The 17,234-nt window shown below is 35.1% G+C and overlaps 1 protein-coding gene across 1 annotated transcript; it reads left to right on the top strand.

Annotated features, from left to right (window-relative positions):
* Window positions 1-6,078: 6,078 nt before the first annotated feature.
* On the top strand, window positions 6,079-14,721 carry LOC107858525 (ATPase family AAA domain-containing protein 3C). The gene is made up of 8 exons (XM_016703227.2): window positions 6,079-6,668; window positions 6,783-6,878; window positions 7,474-7,584; window positions 8,366-8,675; window positions 9,108-9,198; window positions 12,797-13,139; window positions 13,564-13,712; window positions 13,869-14,721. Exons 1-8 carry the CDS (start codon window positions 6,390-6,392, stop codon window positions 14,401-14,403), a joined length of 1,914 nt encoding a protein of 637 aa, XP_016558713.2. The 5' UTR covers window positions 6,079-6,389; the 3' UTR covers window positions 14,404-14,721.
* Window positions 14,722-17,234: the final 2,513 nt, after the last annotated feature.

Genomic DNA, 17,234 nt, shown 5'->3' with positions numbered 1-17,234 from the left:
ATAATGAATTATTGTCATGTCTAGCTAGATAACAAATTTATATGAATATCCTTGAAGGATTTAAAATGTTATAAAGCGATTCTATTAGATACCCCATGATTATAAAGATCGTTTAACTTGAAAAAAGATCAATTTTGATCCCATGAAAATGATTGGTAAGTACTATGTTTTAGTGCAATTAGTGCACTTATGAATTGCGTAGCATTATTTATAAGAATAAAGTGTGTTTTAAACTATGCGAGTATAATACGCGCGCTGCACTCTTTTTTCTTTAGGTAAGGTTTTACCCCACAGGATTTTCCTGGCAAAGTTTTTAATGAGGCAGCTAACAATGCGTACTACTGGATGTTTACTCGGAGTGTTTGACAAATGAAATATTTGTCCATTGATTAACATACGTTGAAAAGACATAAAAGGATGGATCTTGATAAGCATAAACTTATTTGATTTGTAGTCCAGACACTTGAAGATGTCATAGATGGAATGCTAATATTGTCACTTGACAAAATTTACATGAAAACTTGTTAAGGATTCAAAATATTTGAAGCATATAAAAGTTTCTGGAAAATTTATCTATAATCCTTATATTGCATAAATCTATAACTTGAAAATTATTGAAACTCTTGGAGAGTTTTCAAAAGAAATAGATTATTTGCCGACATGAGAAATATGCCGAAATGAATTGGTTATGAAGTACCATATCTTAGTGCAATTGATGTACTAACGTATCCTACAAATACTACAAAATATGATATTTCCCTTTTTGGTTAATTTGTTAGAAAGGTATAATTCCGCTCCTACTAGGAGACATCAAAATGGGATCAAACACATGATCTTATTTTATTCTAAAGATTACAATCCTAATCTTGCTGATTATATTGAAGCTGGGTATTTATTTAACCCACATAAATTTTGATCTCAAACATGCAATATGTTGACATATGGGGATACTGTCATATCTTGGAGATATACAAAGCAGTCTTTCTAGCACTTCATTAAATCATGGTGATATAATAGTTATTCATGAAACAAGCTGAGAATGTGTATGGTTGAGGTCCATAATACATCTCAATGACAACAACAACAACAACAACAACAACAAACCAAGTATATTCCTACAAAGTGAGGTCTGGAGAGGGTAAAATGTACGCAGTCCATACCACTACCTCCGAGGAAATAGAGAGGTTGTTTTCGATAGACCTTCGGCTCAAGATAGAGAATAAAATCCATGATACATCTCATTCGGTAAAAATATTGTTTGAAATATGACAATGTACCCATAATTTTATACAAAGATAATGCAGCAGGCATAACACATCTTAAAGGAGGATTCATTAAAAAAACATAGAATGAAACACACTTCATCAAAGTTTTTCTATACACATGAGCTACAAAAGAATGGTGATATTAACATCCAATAAAGTCATTCGGGTGGCAATATGACTGATTTATTCACCAAGTCTCTTTCAACTACAACTTTTAAGAAGATGATGCATAAGATCGGAATGCAAAGATTCAAGTCATTAAACTGAAGTTCCCATCAGGGGGAGTAAAATATGCATTTTACTCTTTTTTCCTTAACCAAGATTTTGTTCCAATCGGGTTTTCCTGGTAAGGTTTTTAATGAGGCAACACTAAAGGCGTATTACAAGATGTGTGTACTCTTTCCTTTACTAGACTTTTTCCCATTAGGTTCTCTAGTAAGGTTTTAACGACATACATTATCTATTAATGGACATCCAAGAGGGAGTGTTATATAATTTGGATGTCATGTGACATGTATATGTGTGAAATGTTATTTATTAGAGATAATAGTTAGTAGTCAAGTTGGATTTTAAGACCATAAATTACTTGTTCAAATTGGATTTGAATACTTGATTAGTTGGTTAAATTGTCAACTTGCCTACTTGCCAACTTGCTAATTTGAAGTCAAGTTTGGCAACCTTAGGAACTAAATTTGGTGGTCTATAAATAGCCACCCTTTGTACATTTTATTATTATCATCATCAAAATAGTAACAACTACAACAACACAACAACAACAAACCCAGTGTATTCCCACCTAGTGGGGTCTGGGGGGGTAATATGTACGCAGACCATACCTCTACCTCTGGTGAAGTAGAAAGGCTGTTTCCAATAGACCCCCGGCTCAAGGCACGAGATACCACACAAACACATAGTAAAGCACAGAACCAGATTACATAACATAAACACGGCACCCATAAGTAATATAAAACAGAGGAAAGCAGAGGAAAGCACACAGATTCGTAATAAAACATGGAACACGAAACAAGGAATCATAACAGGAATAAAACCCCCACTAAGTACTTCCCTACACTAGCGACCCGAACTGGCCCTAATCCTCTGCCAAAATTCGCGCCCTCCAGATCTTCCTATCTAGGGTCATGTCCTCGGTGAGCTGTAACTGTTCCATGTCCCGCCTAATCACCTCACCCCAGTACTTCTTCGGCCTACCCCTACCCCGCCTAAAACCATCCAACGCTAGCCTCTCACACTTACGGACCGGGGCATCCATGCCCCTCCTCTTCACGTGACCGAACCATCTCAATCGTGCTTCCCGCATCTTGTACTCCACTGAAGTTACACCAACCTTCTCCCGGATAGTCTCATTCCGAACTCTATCCCCTCTAGTCAGTCCACACATCCAGCGCAACATCCGCATTTCTGCCACCTTCATTTTTTGGATGTGGGAGTTCTTAACTGGCACAACAAGGCCGGACGGACTACCACCTTGTAGAATTTGCCTTTAAGCTTGGGCGGCACCTTCTTATCACACAGCACCCCCGACGCGAGTTTTCACTTCATCCATCCCGCCCCAATACGGTGCGAGACATCCTCGTCAATCTCACCGTTACTCTGGATCACGGACCCAAGATACTTGAACTTATCCCTCTTACATACCTCCTGTGTTTCCAGTTTCACTGCTACCTCATTCTCCCGCCTCACGTCATTAAACTTGCATTCCACATACTCTGTCTTGCTTCTGCTCACCCTGAACCCTTTAGACTCAAGAGTTTGCCTCCACACCTCTAATTTGTCATTCATACCCCCTCGAGTCTCATCTATCAGAACTACATCGTCTGCAAAAAGCATACACCACGGCGTCTCCCCTTGAATGCGCCGCGTCAACACATCCATCACCAACGCAAACAAAAAGGGACTAAGAGTAGATCCCTAATGCAATCCTGTCAGGACAGTGAAATGCTCTGAGTCCCCTCCCGCCGTCCTCACCTGGGTTTTCGCTCCATCATACATATCCTTAATTACTCTGATATATGTCAGCGGTACTCCACTCACCTCCAAGCATCTCCAAAGCACCTCCCTGGGGACTTTGTCGTATGCCTTCTCCAGGTCGATAAACACCATGTGCAGATCTTTCTTTCTCTCCCTATACTGCTCCACCAACCTCCGCACCAGGTGGATTGCCTCCGTCGTCGAGCGGTCGGGCATAAATCCAAACTGGTTTTCCAAAATAGACACTATCCATCTCAGCCTCACCTCGACTACTCTCTCCCAGATCTTCATAGAGTGACTCAATAACTTAATCCCCCTATAGTTATTGCAACTCTGAATGTCCCCCTTATTCTTATAGAGAGGGACCATGGTACTCCACCTCCACGCCTCGGGCATCTTTGCCGTCCTGAAGATTTCATTAAATAATCCAGTCAACCACCTTACACCAGCCTCTCCAACGAACTTCCAAAACTCCACCGGGATCTCATCCGGCCCCGTCGCCCTACCCCTTCGCATCCTGCGGACAGCCTGTCTAACCTCTTCTACCTTAAAACGTCTGCAATAGCTAAAATCCCGACACTCCTCTGAGTGCTCCAGTTTCCCTAACACAATAGCTCTATCCCCTTCGTCATTCAAGAGCCTATGAAAATACGACTGCCATCTCTTCTTAATGTGGCCGTCCTCCACCAACACTCTACCGTCCTCCCCCTTAATGCACCTCACCTGATCGAGGTCACAACCCTTCCTCTCCCTAGACTTAGCGAGTCTAAACAACTTTTTCTCCCCTCCTTTCTCCTGTAACCCTGCATACAAGCTCTCAAAAACGGTCGTCTTAGCTGCCGTGACTGCTGACTTCGCCTCCTTCCTCGCTAGCTTGTACTCTTTCCTGCTTACCCGCTTCTCCTCTTCGTCCTTACTTTCCACCAACTTAGCATATGCCCCTTTCTTGGTCCCCACTTTCTTCTCCACCTCTTCATTCCACCACCAATCCCCCCGATAGTGCCCGGCCCGTCCCCTAGAAACACCCAACACCTCACTCGCATTCTCCCTGATGCACCTTGCCGCCCTGTCCCACATACTATCCACGTCCCCCCTACGCTCCCACACCCCCATCCCCGCCAACCTCTCCCCTATCTCCCACGCATTCACTGGCGTCAGGCCGCCCCACTTAATTCTCGGTCTACACTCCTTAGTCCTCCTCTTTCTATTCTTCTTTATACCCAAATCCATAACCAAGAGCCTATGCTGGGTCGAAAGATTCTCACTCAGGATGACTTTACAGTCCTTACACAACGCCCTATCTCCTTTCCTAAGCAACAGATCAAAATAGTAACAAATGCATCACTAAAATTCTCTAGTTTTCTCATTTTTTAAGTTTGATATTTATATTTTGTCTTTATTTTATAATAATAAAAGATATTTTGTAGAATTTTCTTATGAAAAAAAAAAAAGTAAAGTTATTCACCATTGGACATATTGTAGTTTCCTCTTCTTTGAAACGATTAAGTAGTCGTTTGACTATGAAAAACTAAAATTTTTCAGAGTTGGAGTTGAAATTAGAGTTGGAGTCGGAGTTGTGTTTGATCATGTCTTTTTTGAATTATTTTTTTTGACTTTTGAATTATTTTTTTTAAATATGATTTTATGCCCTAACTTTTACAAACTATCAAAATCACCCAACTAAAATTTACCTACTAATGGAAAAAGAACACAATTAGCCACTATTATAAAAATAATTACATATACATGGCCATATTTAATGAATTTCAATTATGGCATATATAATATTTACATTAATAGCCATTTTTTCATATTTGAAAAATTTTAAATATGGATTTATATTAACAGATCACTACTTCCTTTTTTTTAGGTAACAAATATTATCTTTCAAAAAAATTTATTTTTTCAGACATTTATTTAATTTATTTCCTTAATTTTCCGTTCCTAAAAAATAGGAAATGATGAGTTGTTATTAAATTTTAGGGTGCCGCTAATTTATTTCTTTAATTTTCTTATACATGAAAGATTTTACTGTTTGTGAATAAATTATTTCTATGTAAAACATACTTTGCATATTTATGGTATATTATATCATATACCATAAATATATAAATATGCTTAGTATGTTTCTTGATGCTTTGTATTTTTATATATGTGTATATGGTATATACATGGTATAAACTTCATATATAACATACTTTGTATATTTATATTATAAATATGCTTAGTATGTTTCTTAATACTTTGTATATATGTGTGTATATGGTATATATATGGTATAAATTTTATATATAACATACTTTGTATATTTCTATTATAAATATAATACTTTATATATTTATGGATATAAATAAAATACTTTATATATTTATGCGTATAAATATAAATTAGCAGTAAAATAATGTCTTAAATAAAGGAGAAAATTAAATAAGGGATAAAAATAATGATGAGAGAGAAAAAGAGATATATATTAATTAGGATAACATTAAGTTTGAAATTATAATTATCTTATTCTTTAAAATTGTTATATACGTAATATTGAAAAAATAATGTTATAAGGAGAGTTTTATGTAAATATTTAAAAGATCGGAGTTATATGTAATAATAAATAATAAAAGTTGAAATTGGAGTTGAAAAATTATGAAAATAACAAAAATCTATTTTTCCTTTTCAGAAAAATTTTCTAAAATTATTTTATGAATTTTTATTACCAAATACCATAATTTTTAACTCCATAAAAAAGGAAAAAATTTTCATGGCAAATGGATCCTAAGTTGGGCTGGCTTTTCCTAGTATATAGCATAACCAATTGGCCCAAACTCCCGGGGTTCGGTTACTCCCCGCACAAGAAATGTTCGACAAATGTCAGCACTAAAATTACAATAATAAGTTATATCAAAATTAGTTATATTGGATTGAGTAATAATGAAATAAATTATATTTGAATTAATTATATTGAAATTATTTTTTATTGAGTGGTCATTTATTTTAATCAATTAATACGCAGTCTATAATATTTAGAAATAAATTGATTGATTAGAAGACATTGAACAGGGTTTTAACTCTTCGTACAAGACATTGAAGAACTCTGTTTAGCTTAACATCAATGTTGCAAATAATTGCTTAGTAATAATAATGACTGGTTCGAGGTTACTTTCAGTGGCAGCAATGGCTGCTGCTGCTGCCATTGCTGCTACTTCTTCCTCTTTCCCCACCCGCGCTTACGCCGACTCTCCTTTTCGCTTCTACCCTTTCTCATCGGAAACGACTCCTCCTCCTCCTCAGACGGCGGACACTTCCGAATCAGATGCAAAGGATTCTACTGAAGATTCAAGAGGTGGGTTTAACCCGGAATCCTTAGAAAGGGGTGCAAAAGCTCTTAGGGAAATCAACAGCTCTCCCTATCACAAACAGGTGAGTGAGTTCTTTTCTTTTTTGATAACCGTTGTGTTTGGGCCAGCTTGGATTCCAGGTTCTTTTTGGTGAACGAATTAATCTGATTTTGGGTTTTTTGCTTTTTGTTGAAAGGTGTTTGACGTAATGAGACAGCAGGAAAAAACACGGCTTGCAGATATTGCTGCAGAGAAAGTTCATTTTGAGGCAATCCAGGCTCAAGCAGATATTGTAAGTCTTTTTTATATCTAATTCTCATACAATTCTGTAGATAACAGCAAAAGAATTAAGAGAAGGTCGGGAACATATGAGTAATCTTCTTTTTTACGTTGATAGAATTAAAAAAAAAAAGCCTCAAGTGAAGCAATCTTTATTATGGAAACCAGATTATTTTGGTTTCAAACAGAACAATTTCAGCAAAGCCAAATTATTTTAGTTTTAAAAAATTAGGCAACTAACTGAAACTTAGTTTTGCAAATTCAAGTCATATTGACCTCCGGAAACAATGTATACAGTAACCAACCAATTATGTGGAGTAACAATCAAGTCCAGATACAAGGCAAAATCTAGTCCAAACAAGTAATTATTTTAAAGAACATTTTGGATACAGTTCTTCCGAAACCTAAACCAAGAACCAAATGAGACTGAATGTGCATTATTGCTTCATAAGATGATATGATTGCTTTGATTCTGGTGTATATGCTTAAAGCACAACATCATTGTATTATAATGCCGACACATTCAGCTGTGAATATCCTTTTAACTTTTTGCTTAGTTAATATTAGGTTTCCCTTACACTATATCAAGTGCACTTGTCTAACTGCAGGATAAACAGCGACAATGGGGAGAAGACCAGCGGAATCTTTACCAACAGCAATCACAAGCCAAGGCACAAATGCTAAGATACGAAGATGAATTGGCTAGGAAAAGAATGCAGGTGTGTGGAGTGATTTTCTAGCTTAGTTAGACTTGATTCAGCTAGGACATGACAACTTGAGTATCAAAGTACTTGGGAGAAATTATAATTTATTTGAACTCAAGTTGTATACCTGTGCTTGCATTTACCACTTTGTATACCTTTTTTTTTTTATTTAAAAAAATAACTGATAATTCTTACCACGTTGTATACCTATGCTTACGATTTTGATATTTGTTGTTTAAGTTAAGAATGTAGAATTTATCAATGATTGGGCTAGAGAAGGGAACAAGTTGGCCTAAGATAAACAGGGTTTGAAGTATAGCTAAACAATGTTCTTCTGAGGACTAGAGTTTTCAAAGTTGATGGGGATCAGTTAACAGTAATCATTTGAAAAGGGGAATCCTAGCACCATCTCCAGTCCCACTAGTTGATTCCTGAAACAAAGCAACTTTAAACTGTTCAAAAGGTTATCCTTTAATACTCAGTAGCACCACTGATGCTCCATCCTTCTCTTCACAAAAACTAGACCAATCATGTGGAAACGTATTCAGTTGTTTGACAGCTAAAACATTGAACGGAAAAAAGGCAGTAGAAGAGGAATTGAGTACTCCCACTTAACATATGTCACTATTCTAGTATAAAAATCTTTTGGGCCTCATTACTTTACCTTAAAGTTATATACGTTGAAAATCTGCATTGTTGTTTATTTCAGATGGCATAGAATGTGTATATGGTTCTTGAATGCAGAAATGATCTTACACGGGTACATAGTTGACTGTTCTTTATATCATGATTTCAGACAGATCATGAAGCTCAAAGGAGACACAATGCTGAACTGGTTAAAATGCAAGAGGAGTCATCACTACGAAAAGAGCAAGCAAGACGAGCAACGGAAGATCAAATTCAAGCACAACAAAGACAAACTGAAAAAGAGAGAGCTGAAATAGAACGGGAAACAATAAGAGTGAAGGCCATGGCTGAGGCAGAAGGTAGGGCACATGAAGCTAAACTGACTGAAGATCATAAAAGGAGGATGCTGATAGAAAGAATAAATGGTGAAAGGGAGAAGTGGCTTGCAGCCATTAATACAACTTTCAGTCATGTTGAAGGTACACTAATGTTTTTACTCGTTTTGTACAAAAAACTCACTGGCATCTTGCGCATGAAAATACAATTGGCATATCCAGTGCTTCTTTTGGTAGAAACTGTTATAAATTTGTACTTATCCAAAAGTACCCACAAAAAAGGGTAAGTGAAACTCATATCAGTTTTCCACTTTGCTTACTTACAGATTTTATCTTTTCTCTGTTACTTTTTGTAGTTTTCATCATATTAGCAAAGTTGTTTGTTATAATAGACCAAGATAAGAGTACCTAAAAAGAAAAAAGTGTGATGTTTTTAAGAATGCGTCGGATGATGAACCACATAGAATAGGCTATTAAAAATGTTCTGCTATTTACAGTATTTACGTGTCTTTTTAATGATAATCTTTACATATTAGAGCAAGAATCAGTGAAACTGTTTCTCAATCTAATTTGCAGAGGGCTTCCGTATTCTATTGAATGATAGGAGTAAATTGGTAATGACTGTTGGCGGAGTCACTGCTTTGGCTGCTGGAGTCTATACCACCAGGTCTATATTCTACTCTTTCATTTCCTTTTCCCTTTTCATGAAAGTCAAACTTATGGCAGTGATGCTCAAAGTGTGTACTTAAGATCCGAGATCTAGTCTTTTGGCATCCATTGATGTATGACAGCCACAAGATATATAATAGCTGTAGTCCATGTTTGATTGTGATAGAGTGATGCGATATGTGAATTCTGAATTATATTTTCCGTATCTTGATGAATATTTTTTCCTTGAGTAGTTCTAAAAATATTCTCTTAAAGAAGTTTTTGACTAGCTTCAGTTGTCAAAAACTTTCAGTAACCCTTCGGCCTTCTCTGTACCAAACTTCTAGTTTTCAAAAAGAAGTTTGGTACAGGGAAGGGTTTCTGAAAGTTTTTGACAGTTGAAGCTTGTCCTTACTAGATTATTTTCTGTGAGCATGTCCATACTACAATATAAAAAATATGTCTCAAGCCTAAGCTAGTTTAGTTTGGATATGAATCCTCACTATCCCTATTGCTCTATTGAACTTATCTCAATCCAATATTTGATAGTTTAGATTTATCCAAGACAAAAAATCTTGGCAGGATATGTTTTATATTTTCTCTTTTTTTGCTCATTCTTGTTTTTTGTATTTTCGTTTTGTCTTATTATTTTAGGAGGATAGCGGTAGAGAAAAAGAGCTTTACATGTGGGATTTGCTAAAATTAAAGAGATTCTGGGTCTTTCTACTAAACTGATGGGTTTAAAGAAGTAATATCAACTTACATGTGTTTGAACACACATTCAATTGAATGTGAGAAAAAAATTCATGTCTTGACATTAATTGAAGAAAATAAAGGAAACAAATTGAGAGCTTTGTTCTCTATATGGAAAAAAGAGGAAGAAGGCATCCTTCACATTATTTTCCATGTGAATGACTTAGCTGGAGTTATACGTAATTATATATGACTGCTCAACTAACTATGACATTTCTGTACTTCCCTTATTTATCACCTTATTGTGTTAGAATAATCCTGTGGACATTTAGTTGTTGAACATGGATAAACAGTATCAACTTTTGTTACCCATCTACGAGAGAAAGGCTTGTTTTTGGATTGATCAATAATCTTTGACCTCAATCTGCTTTCTTTGAGCTAATTTGGAATGTTCTGATTATAGCTCATTCACTTTCTGTTTACTCAAACATATAAGCAAATAAATGGATTTTGACTTGAAGACAATATATATATTAGTGTAGCATTAGTCTTTGTTTGGTTATCTAGGGGAAAAATTAAATTGCTTACGGAGATCTGGTTGTTGCTTTGTGTTGGCCTTTATGTGAGAAAATATTCGTAGTCGGCCTACATTATTTCTAGGCCAAATACATCGTTAGACCCTCAGATTTGCCACAATCTTTCACTTTGATACCTTTCTCTGCGGGGCACCTATTGAATACTTCATGTTAACTGTATCTTTTAAACCCTTCACTAACAACAGGTAAACAGAATACAAAGCGTGCTCTCTATTTTTGTGCGAATGACCTGCAATATGGACAAATGGAAATATAACATGTGGATTTTAGGTCTAAGAATACTCATTTTTCAGAAACCTCCCTTCCCTTCATCTTCTTCCCTGCACCCACTACTGTCTTCTACCCCAAGAGAAATACCCTTCACTCGTGAAACTACTTTCTCCCTCTATCTTCTTCTATTCCCTTTTTATTTCTTTTTCTTCTTTCTTCCACCTTGTTCATTTTGCTCTTTCGGAACTTTTTTAAGGAAAACATGAAACGTTTAAAGTTAATTATGGATGGTTTTATACTAGAATCTTGAAACAGCCATTATGATTGCTAGAATATTGAAAAGATCCATCTTGCAATGGATTTTCTTGTTCTTGTGGTATCCATTTACAGTGAGATAAATGGGGGAAGAGCCAAACTTCAAGAGTGTTGATCAAAGAACAATTTATAATTCTTTAAATGGTCAGGATAAAAACATTCTTCAGTCATGCTTATCGTTGGGGTTTTAGGGTCAGCTATGAATTTTGGATGGTATTGCAATGGGGAAAGGTGTTCTGTAGGAGGTGAATTTTGGTTGAATCTTGTGAAGGTCTTGGGTGATAGTGAGGGAGAGAGTTGTGATTTAACTTGCTGAAATTTTGCCAGAAGAAGGTGAGCCAATGTTTGTTTTGATGAGCAGGATGTAAGCCTCCAGAGCAAGACGACGTGAATCATTTGAGATATAACTAGGTTAATTGTGATGGTTGAGTAATGAAGAAGGTGGTGGAGGAATTTGTTGGAGTTCCCACATGTGGTTGGATTTAATGAGGAGGACGAGGTGGTGTTTGATGTCGGCATGGGCGTGGCAGATTTGAAGAACAAAAGAAGGGTAGTGGTGGAGGAGTTGAAGGTGGCCGGAGAAAGACAAGAATATAGCCAGTGTAATCCCACAAGTGCGGTCTTGGGAGGGTGGTGTGAATGGCTTGTAATTGATTTCACTGTAGTTATACCCATCCTTTATGTATTATAATTTTCTTTGAAAAAGAAAAACTGAAAAAACCATTTTAAAAAACTGAACCAAACTTGAAAAAATAGTTCGGTTCAGTGTTTGGTGCACACTCATCCATAACCGAAGAACCGAACGCCCACCCTTACCGGACGCTGACATTACCCCTACCTTGTGAAGGCAGAGAGGCTGTTCCGGTAGGCTCTTGACTCTAGTAAAGCTTTTCAAAGCAGGCAGGAAAAGGGAGTGTAGTAGTGAAGAAGCCATGATGAAAATAATGGAGAAAGAAATGGCTAAACGCAATTGTTCAAACTTTTTGCTTTTTCGTGTGAGGTGCATAAGTAATTTAGGCTATTACATTGGGTAGAAGTGCCAAACACGCAGTTTTACATGCCTGCAAAATGCTTAGGCATAATTTGGCAACTTGAGATATTCAATAGGGTACCTTGCAGAGATGCGGTGCCAAAATGAAAAATTGTTACAAGTTTGAGGGTCTACCAGTGTTTTTGGCCTTGTTTCTAACTTTAGTAAGTCTTCGTTTCTTGATTATTTGTAATATGGTCATTAATTTAATCATTGAAAGCACCCTACAGCTAAGTTAGTCTTGTTTATGCATAACAATTTGGTGTCAGGAAAGACTTGCACAAGCAATCAACAATCATCACTTTGCTAGTCTTGAGAGGATTTAGCTGTGGGTCTTGTCTGCTGATCAATTTGTACTTAGGACCCGTTTGGCTATGAAAACCAAAAATGTATTCACTTTTTTTTGTATTTTTGAAGTTGAAAATAGAGTTGGAGTTGTGTTTGGCCATAGTACTTTCAAAAATACTTTTAGAATTTGGATGTACTCTTTTATAAAGTGATAGGAAAAAATTGAATCCAAAAAAAATGAACACCTCGAGGTGTTTCTCAAAAAACCAAAAATTGTGAAGACGTATTCCGGAATACTTTTTTGGTTTTCATGGCCAAACAAGTTTTCCGGAATAAAGGCAAAATGTATTCTGGAATATTGTGAATAATATTTATGGCCAAACGCCTGCTCAGTGTCCTATTTAATCATATCTGCTGGCGCATTAGTATTCTGTCTTTAGAGTAATAATTATATGTATTTGTTCTTATTTTTTCTGTTAATACAGGGAAGGTGCAAGAGTTACCTGGGGATATATTAACAGAATTCTTGGTCAACCTTCATTAATTCGTGAATCGTCCATGTCAAGATTTCCTTGGTCAGGGATGATTTCTCAAGTAGCAAACAAAGGACTCAAATTTGGTACAGCTGCTGGTTTGCCTGCAACTGGACAAAGTAAATCTGCTTTTGGAAGCATTATTCTACATCCTTCTCTTCAGAGGAGAATAGAACACCTTGCTAAGGCCACAGCAAACACCAAGACTCACCAGGCACCATTTCGCAATATGCTCTTTTATGGTCCTCCTGGCACTGGGAAAACAATGGTTGCAAGGGAAATAGCAAGAAAATCGGTACACTTTTCTCGGACTTTTCCTTGTTCCTCAGCTGTAATTGATACTCCACTAGTTAATTGTGCAAAAAATAGATGTGGATTTTTTCATGCTGTTAATACAGGATTTTTGGGCAACCATCATTTGTTGTTCCTATTTTTTAACGTAAATACCCTTTCATCTATTGAGCAGGATGAATAACTGCTCATGGCAATAAACGGTCTAACTTCCCACTTTTCTGAATTATCGCCAGAAATTAAATGTTTTTTTCCCCCTTCAACTCTCTCCCCTACCAAATTTCTAAAAAGGGAAGAAAATCCAGCTCCCCTGAATCTTACATTTTTGAAGTTAATGAACAAAGGCAGGAAATAACCTTTGTTTGTTTCAGCTTTTCTCTTTTGATTCCAAAAATCCGTCTTAGCTAAAAAATTTCTGAATATTACAGGGTTTGGAATATGCCATGATGACTGGAGGAGATGTTGCACCCCTGGGTGCACAGGCTGTCACCAAAATTCACGAGATATTCGATTGGGCCAAAAAATCAAACAAAGGCTTACTACTTTTCATCGATGAGGCTGATGCATTTTTGTGCGAGTAAGTTAAATTTAAGTTCAGCTGCTTCCTATTGGTATGCTGTTCATTAATTGGTTAATGATAATGATATAGTGCAGTTTTTGAGTTACTTTTCTAGATGTAGCACCAACTACTAGGAATACAATTTTAAAGGACAGGGCTCTTCTTTGATCGCAGGAGGAATAGTACTTACATGAGTGAAGCTCAGCGAAGCGCTTTGAATGCTTTACTCTTTCGAACAGGGGACCAGTCACGAGATGTAGTTCTTGTCCTCGCTACCAACAGGCCAGGGGATCTTGACAGTGCTGTCACTGACCGTATTGATGAAGTTATTGAATTCCCTCTCCCTCAAGAGGTTGAGCGTTTCAAATTGCTGAAGCTCTATTTGAACAAGTACCTTGCTGGTGAAGGTGACAGTAACAGTGACAGCAATTCTAAGTGGGGGCACCTCTTCAAGAAGAGCCCACAAAGGATAACTATAAAAGATTTGTCTGATGATGTGATTAGAGAGGCTGCTAAGAAGACAGACGGATTCTCTGGGCGTGAGATTGCAAAACTTGTGGCAAGTGTTCAAGCAACTGTATATGGGAGCCCAGATTGTGTTCTTGATTCTCAACTGTTCAAGGAAATTGTAGATTACAAGGTTGCGGAGCATCACCAACGAATAAAACTAGCTGCTGAAGGGGTTGAGCGATCTTACCAGGGGAAGTAACTACTGCTACAGAGATAACAAGTATTTTCCATTGACGCGAACTGCTGAAATTTTGTTTATGACCTCTTTGGTGTTAATGCATGCACAATTCATTTTTTTCAAAGTTAAGATTTAGTTTAGGGTCTACCTTTCCTGGCTGGTGATTGGAAGCTGGATGGATGTGTTTCGCCGTTCAATATCACAAACAATGGGGGAGGGCGAGCGGGGGGGAGGAGGCTCCCTTGGACTGTAATTGTATCGAGTTTATTACACACCACAGGCTCCTACAAGCAAGACTTTAAACTTAACATCAAATTATAGCTATGATCTTTAATTTTATTCGTGCACAAGTAGTCCCTTGAACTATACAAAAGCTGAAAAAAAGAACACTCCAATCTTACTTGGTAAAATGCGTGATTACATTACGCGTGTGGGAGTAAAAATTGGAGCCCGTTTAAATGACTGTCATACCCTTAATAAATCCTTTATATATATATATATACTAGTTGTGAAATGCCCGTGCAAGGCATGGCCCATAAATATAAAGTCTGATAATAGAAATGTTTTTGAGAAATATTTTAAAAAAGTATAATACTAATTTCTTTCTAATATAATTTGAATTTGAAATTTGAAATTTGAAAAATATTCAAAATCTTATCCTCACTTCTTTCATTGTTAGTGTATTTTTCTTTTTCAAATTTTAAGGTAATTTTTGTGATAGTTATAAAAACGATTTTTAGATTATATTCATGATATTTAACTAAAGTACATTCAAAGAATTAATTTTATTATTTGTATAAGTTATAGAACAAAATATAACTTCAACTTCAAAATTTTCAAATAAAGTTAAAATATATTCGTAATAGTATGTCGTAACTTGTATATGTGATCTAATTTATCTCATTATGTGATTATATATTTTGAAATATTATTCTTTTAGATTAAATTTAATTATATATTTTGAATAAATAAGTCAAAATTGAATAATTTTTCTGATTTTTTAAAAGATAAAGCTGTGAATCATATTTTAAAAAACACATTCAAATTTTAACTCCAACTCTATCTTTCACAAAAATTTATAAATTGAAAAAGAATTTTAATTGTCCTATCTAATTTCAATAAAAAGAAAGAAATTATGAAGGAATAAAAAGTAAGGAAAATATGTAAAACATTTTAATTAATTGGTGTTGTGGCCCCAAATTTTTACTTACAAATATTATAATAAACCTAGCATTTAAATGCATTGATTTGTGGGTCCTACTGATTTATAAAGTGAAAGCTGTGGCTTCAGCCACCAAGCCAGACGTTTCCTTTATCTTTTAAGTACACAGCTGAAGTAGACATGTTGACGGTCTGTTGTGTGCTTCAGCTGTGTGCTATTCCATTTTATTAGAGAGTAATATATATATATATATATATATATTTCTTTTTTATAAATTAAATTCTCACTTTATTCTCTTTTTATTTTCTCCAACAACTCGAAAAAAATATTAGAAAAAGTAAATTACAAAAAGTAACCCAGTTAGAAAAAGCACGATCAATTATCTAGTGCTCTTCTGTTTCTCCTTAAGACGATGGTGTATGGTTCATTTGTATACCCAAAGAGTTAAAAGTTGTAAAGAAATCATCCAGATTTCATGTTAAATGACTTCTATTTTGTGAAATTTCAATGAAAAATTTCAATAATTTTTTCTTAATTGAAAGTAATAAGAGATGAAAATTTTGTAGCCAATGAACCTTTCAATTTTCATTGGACTTTGAATGTTATTTTAATGAAGACAACCTTTATTGAATTATTTTTTAAAGAAAAACTCTAAAAAGTAAATGTATTTGTAATGGTGGTATATTAATTTTTTTTTAATATTTAAAATCTATGTGTATCTTTTTAATTAGGTGGCAACATTTGGTTGGGTACTAGTCCACGCAGGAGCGATTTTCACGCATATGTGTTACAAGATTGAAGTGTTTTTTTGTTCAACTTTTGTATAGTTAAAGAGCTTACTTGTACACTGACAAAATTAATATCTAAAATCTATGAGTATCTTTTTAATTAGGTGGTAGCATTTGGTTGGAGTACTAATCCACGTAGGAACGATTGAGTTTCACGCATATGTGTTGCAAGATTGAAGTGCTTTTTTGTTCAACTTTTATATTCAAAGGGCTTACTTGTACACTGACAAAGTTAAAAGTTATAATTATAAGGGGATCTTTCAGAAATAGCTATATTTTGCTGTAAAATTCACCTTCTATAGTCATATTTTACATAATTACTATTTATAGCCGATGTATTTAATTTACGCCTGCTGTATTCGATTTTATCAATAGTTTGTATTTATATAAAATATAAATACAGTATCTATTTAGTTGTTGTATTCGATTCGCAACTGTTGTATTCACTTTTACTTAGTGGTCTGTATTCATAAAAAACATAAATATACCACATATTTAGTATCGCCAAAAACACTATCATTTTTTTTTCTTTTTTTATATTTTTTCTTTTTTATGTTTTCCTCGTTTCTTCTTCTTTTTTCTATTTTTAGTTTTTTTTTTCATTTTTTTCTTTTTGTTTTCTTTTTTTCTCTTCTATCTCTAACTTCTATTTTTCTTTTTTTTTTTTCTTTTCTTCTTTTATTTTTTTGTTTTCTTTTTTTTAGTTATTTTCTTTATTTTTTTTGTTCTATTTTATTTTGTATTTCAAAGAATATGACTATTGGAACACAAATTATGGATGATAATGTAAATATCATAATTGTTTATTGTATTTGTAGTCACACTATCATTTATATTTTTATATTCATTGATACAATTGTATTTGTATTTGTATTTTAAAGTTCGTGCTTGTATTTGTATTT

This window comes from Capsicum annuum, chromosome 2 (assembly GCF_002878395.1).
Source record: "Capsicum annuum cultivar UCD-10X-F1 chromosome 2, UCD10Xv1.1, whole genome shotgun sequence".
Lineage (NCBI taxonomy): Eukaryota > Viridiplantae > Streptophyta > Magnoliopsida > Solanales > Solanaceae > Capsicum > Capsicum annuum.
The sequence above is the reverse complement of the archived record's forward strand: the minus strand, read 5'-3'. Positions and strand labels throughout refer to the sequence as shown.

What these genes read in the sequence shown, in the direction of transcription:
- LOC107858525 (XM_016703227.2), top strand. Translation starts at nt 6,390, where the DNA reads ATGACTGGTTCGAGGTTACTTTCAGTGGCAGCAATGGCTGCTGCTGCT. An exon ending in TGGCTAGGAAAAGAATGCAG is followed by an intron (nt 7,585 to 8,365) that starts GTGTGTGGAGTG and finishes TCATGATTTCAG; the next exon opens with ACAGATCATGAAGCTCAAAG. An exon ending in GGGAAATAGCAAGAAAATCG is followed by an intron (nt 13,140 to 13,563) that starts GTACACTTTTCT and finishes TGAATATTACAG; the next exon opens with GGTTTGGAATATGCCATGAT.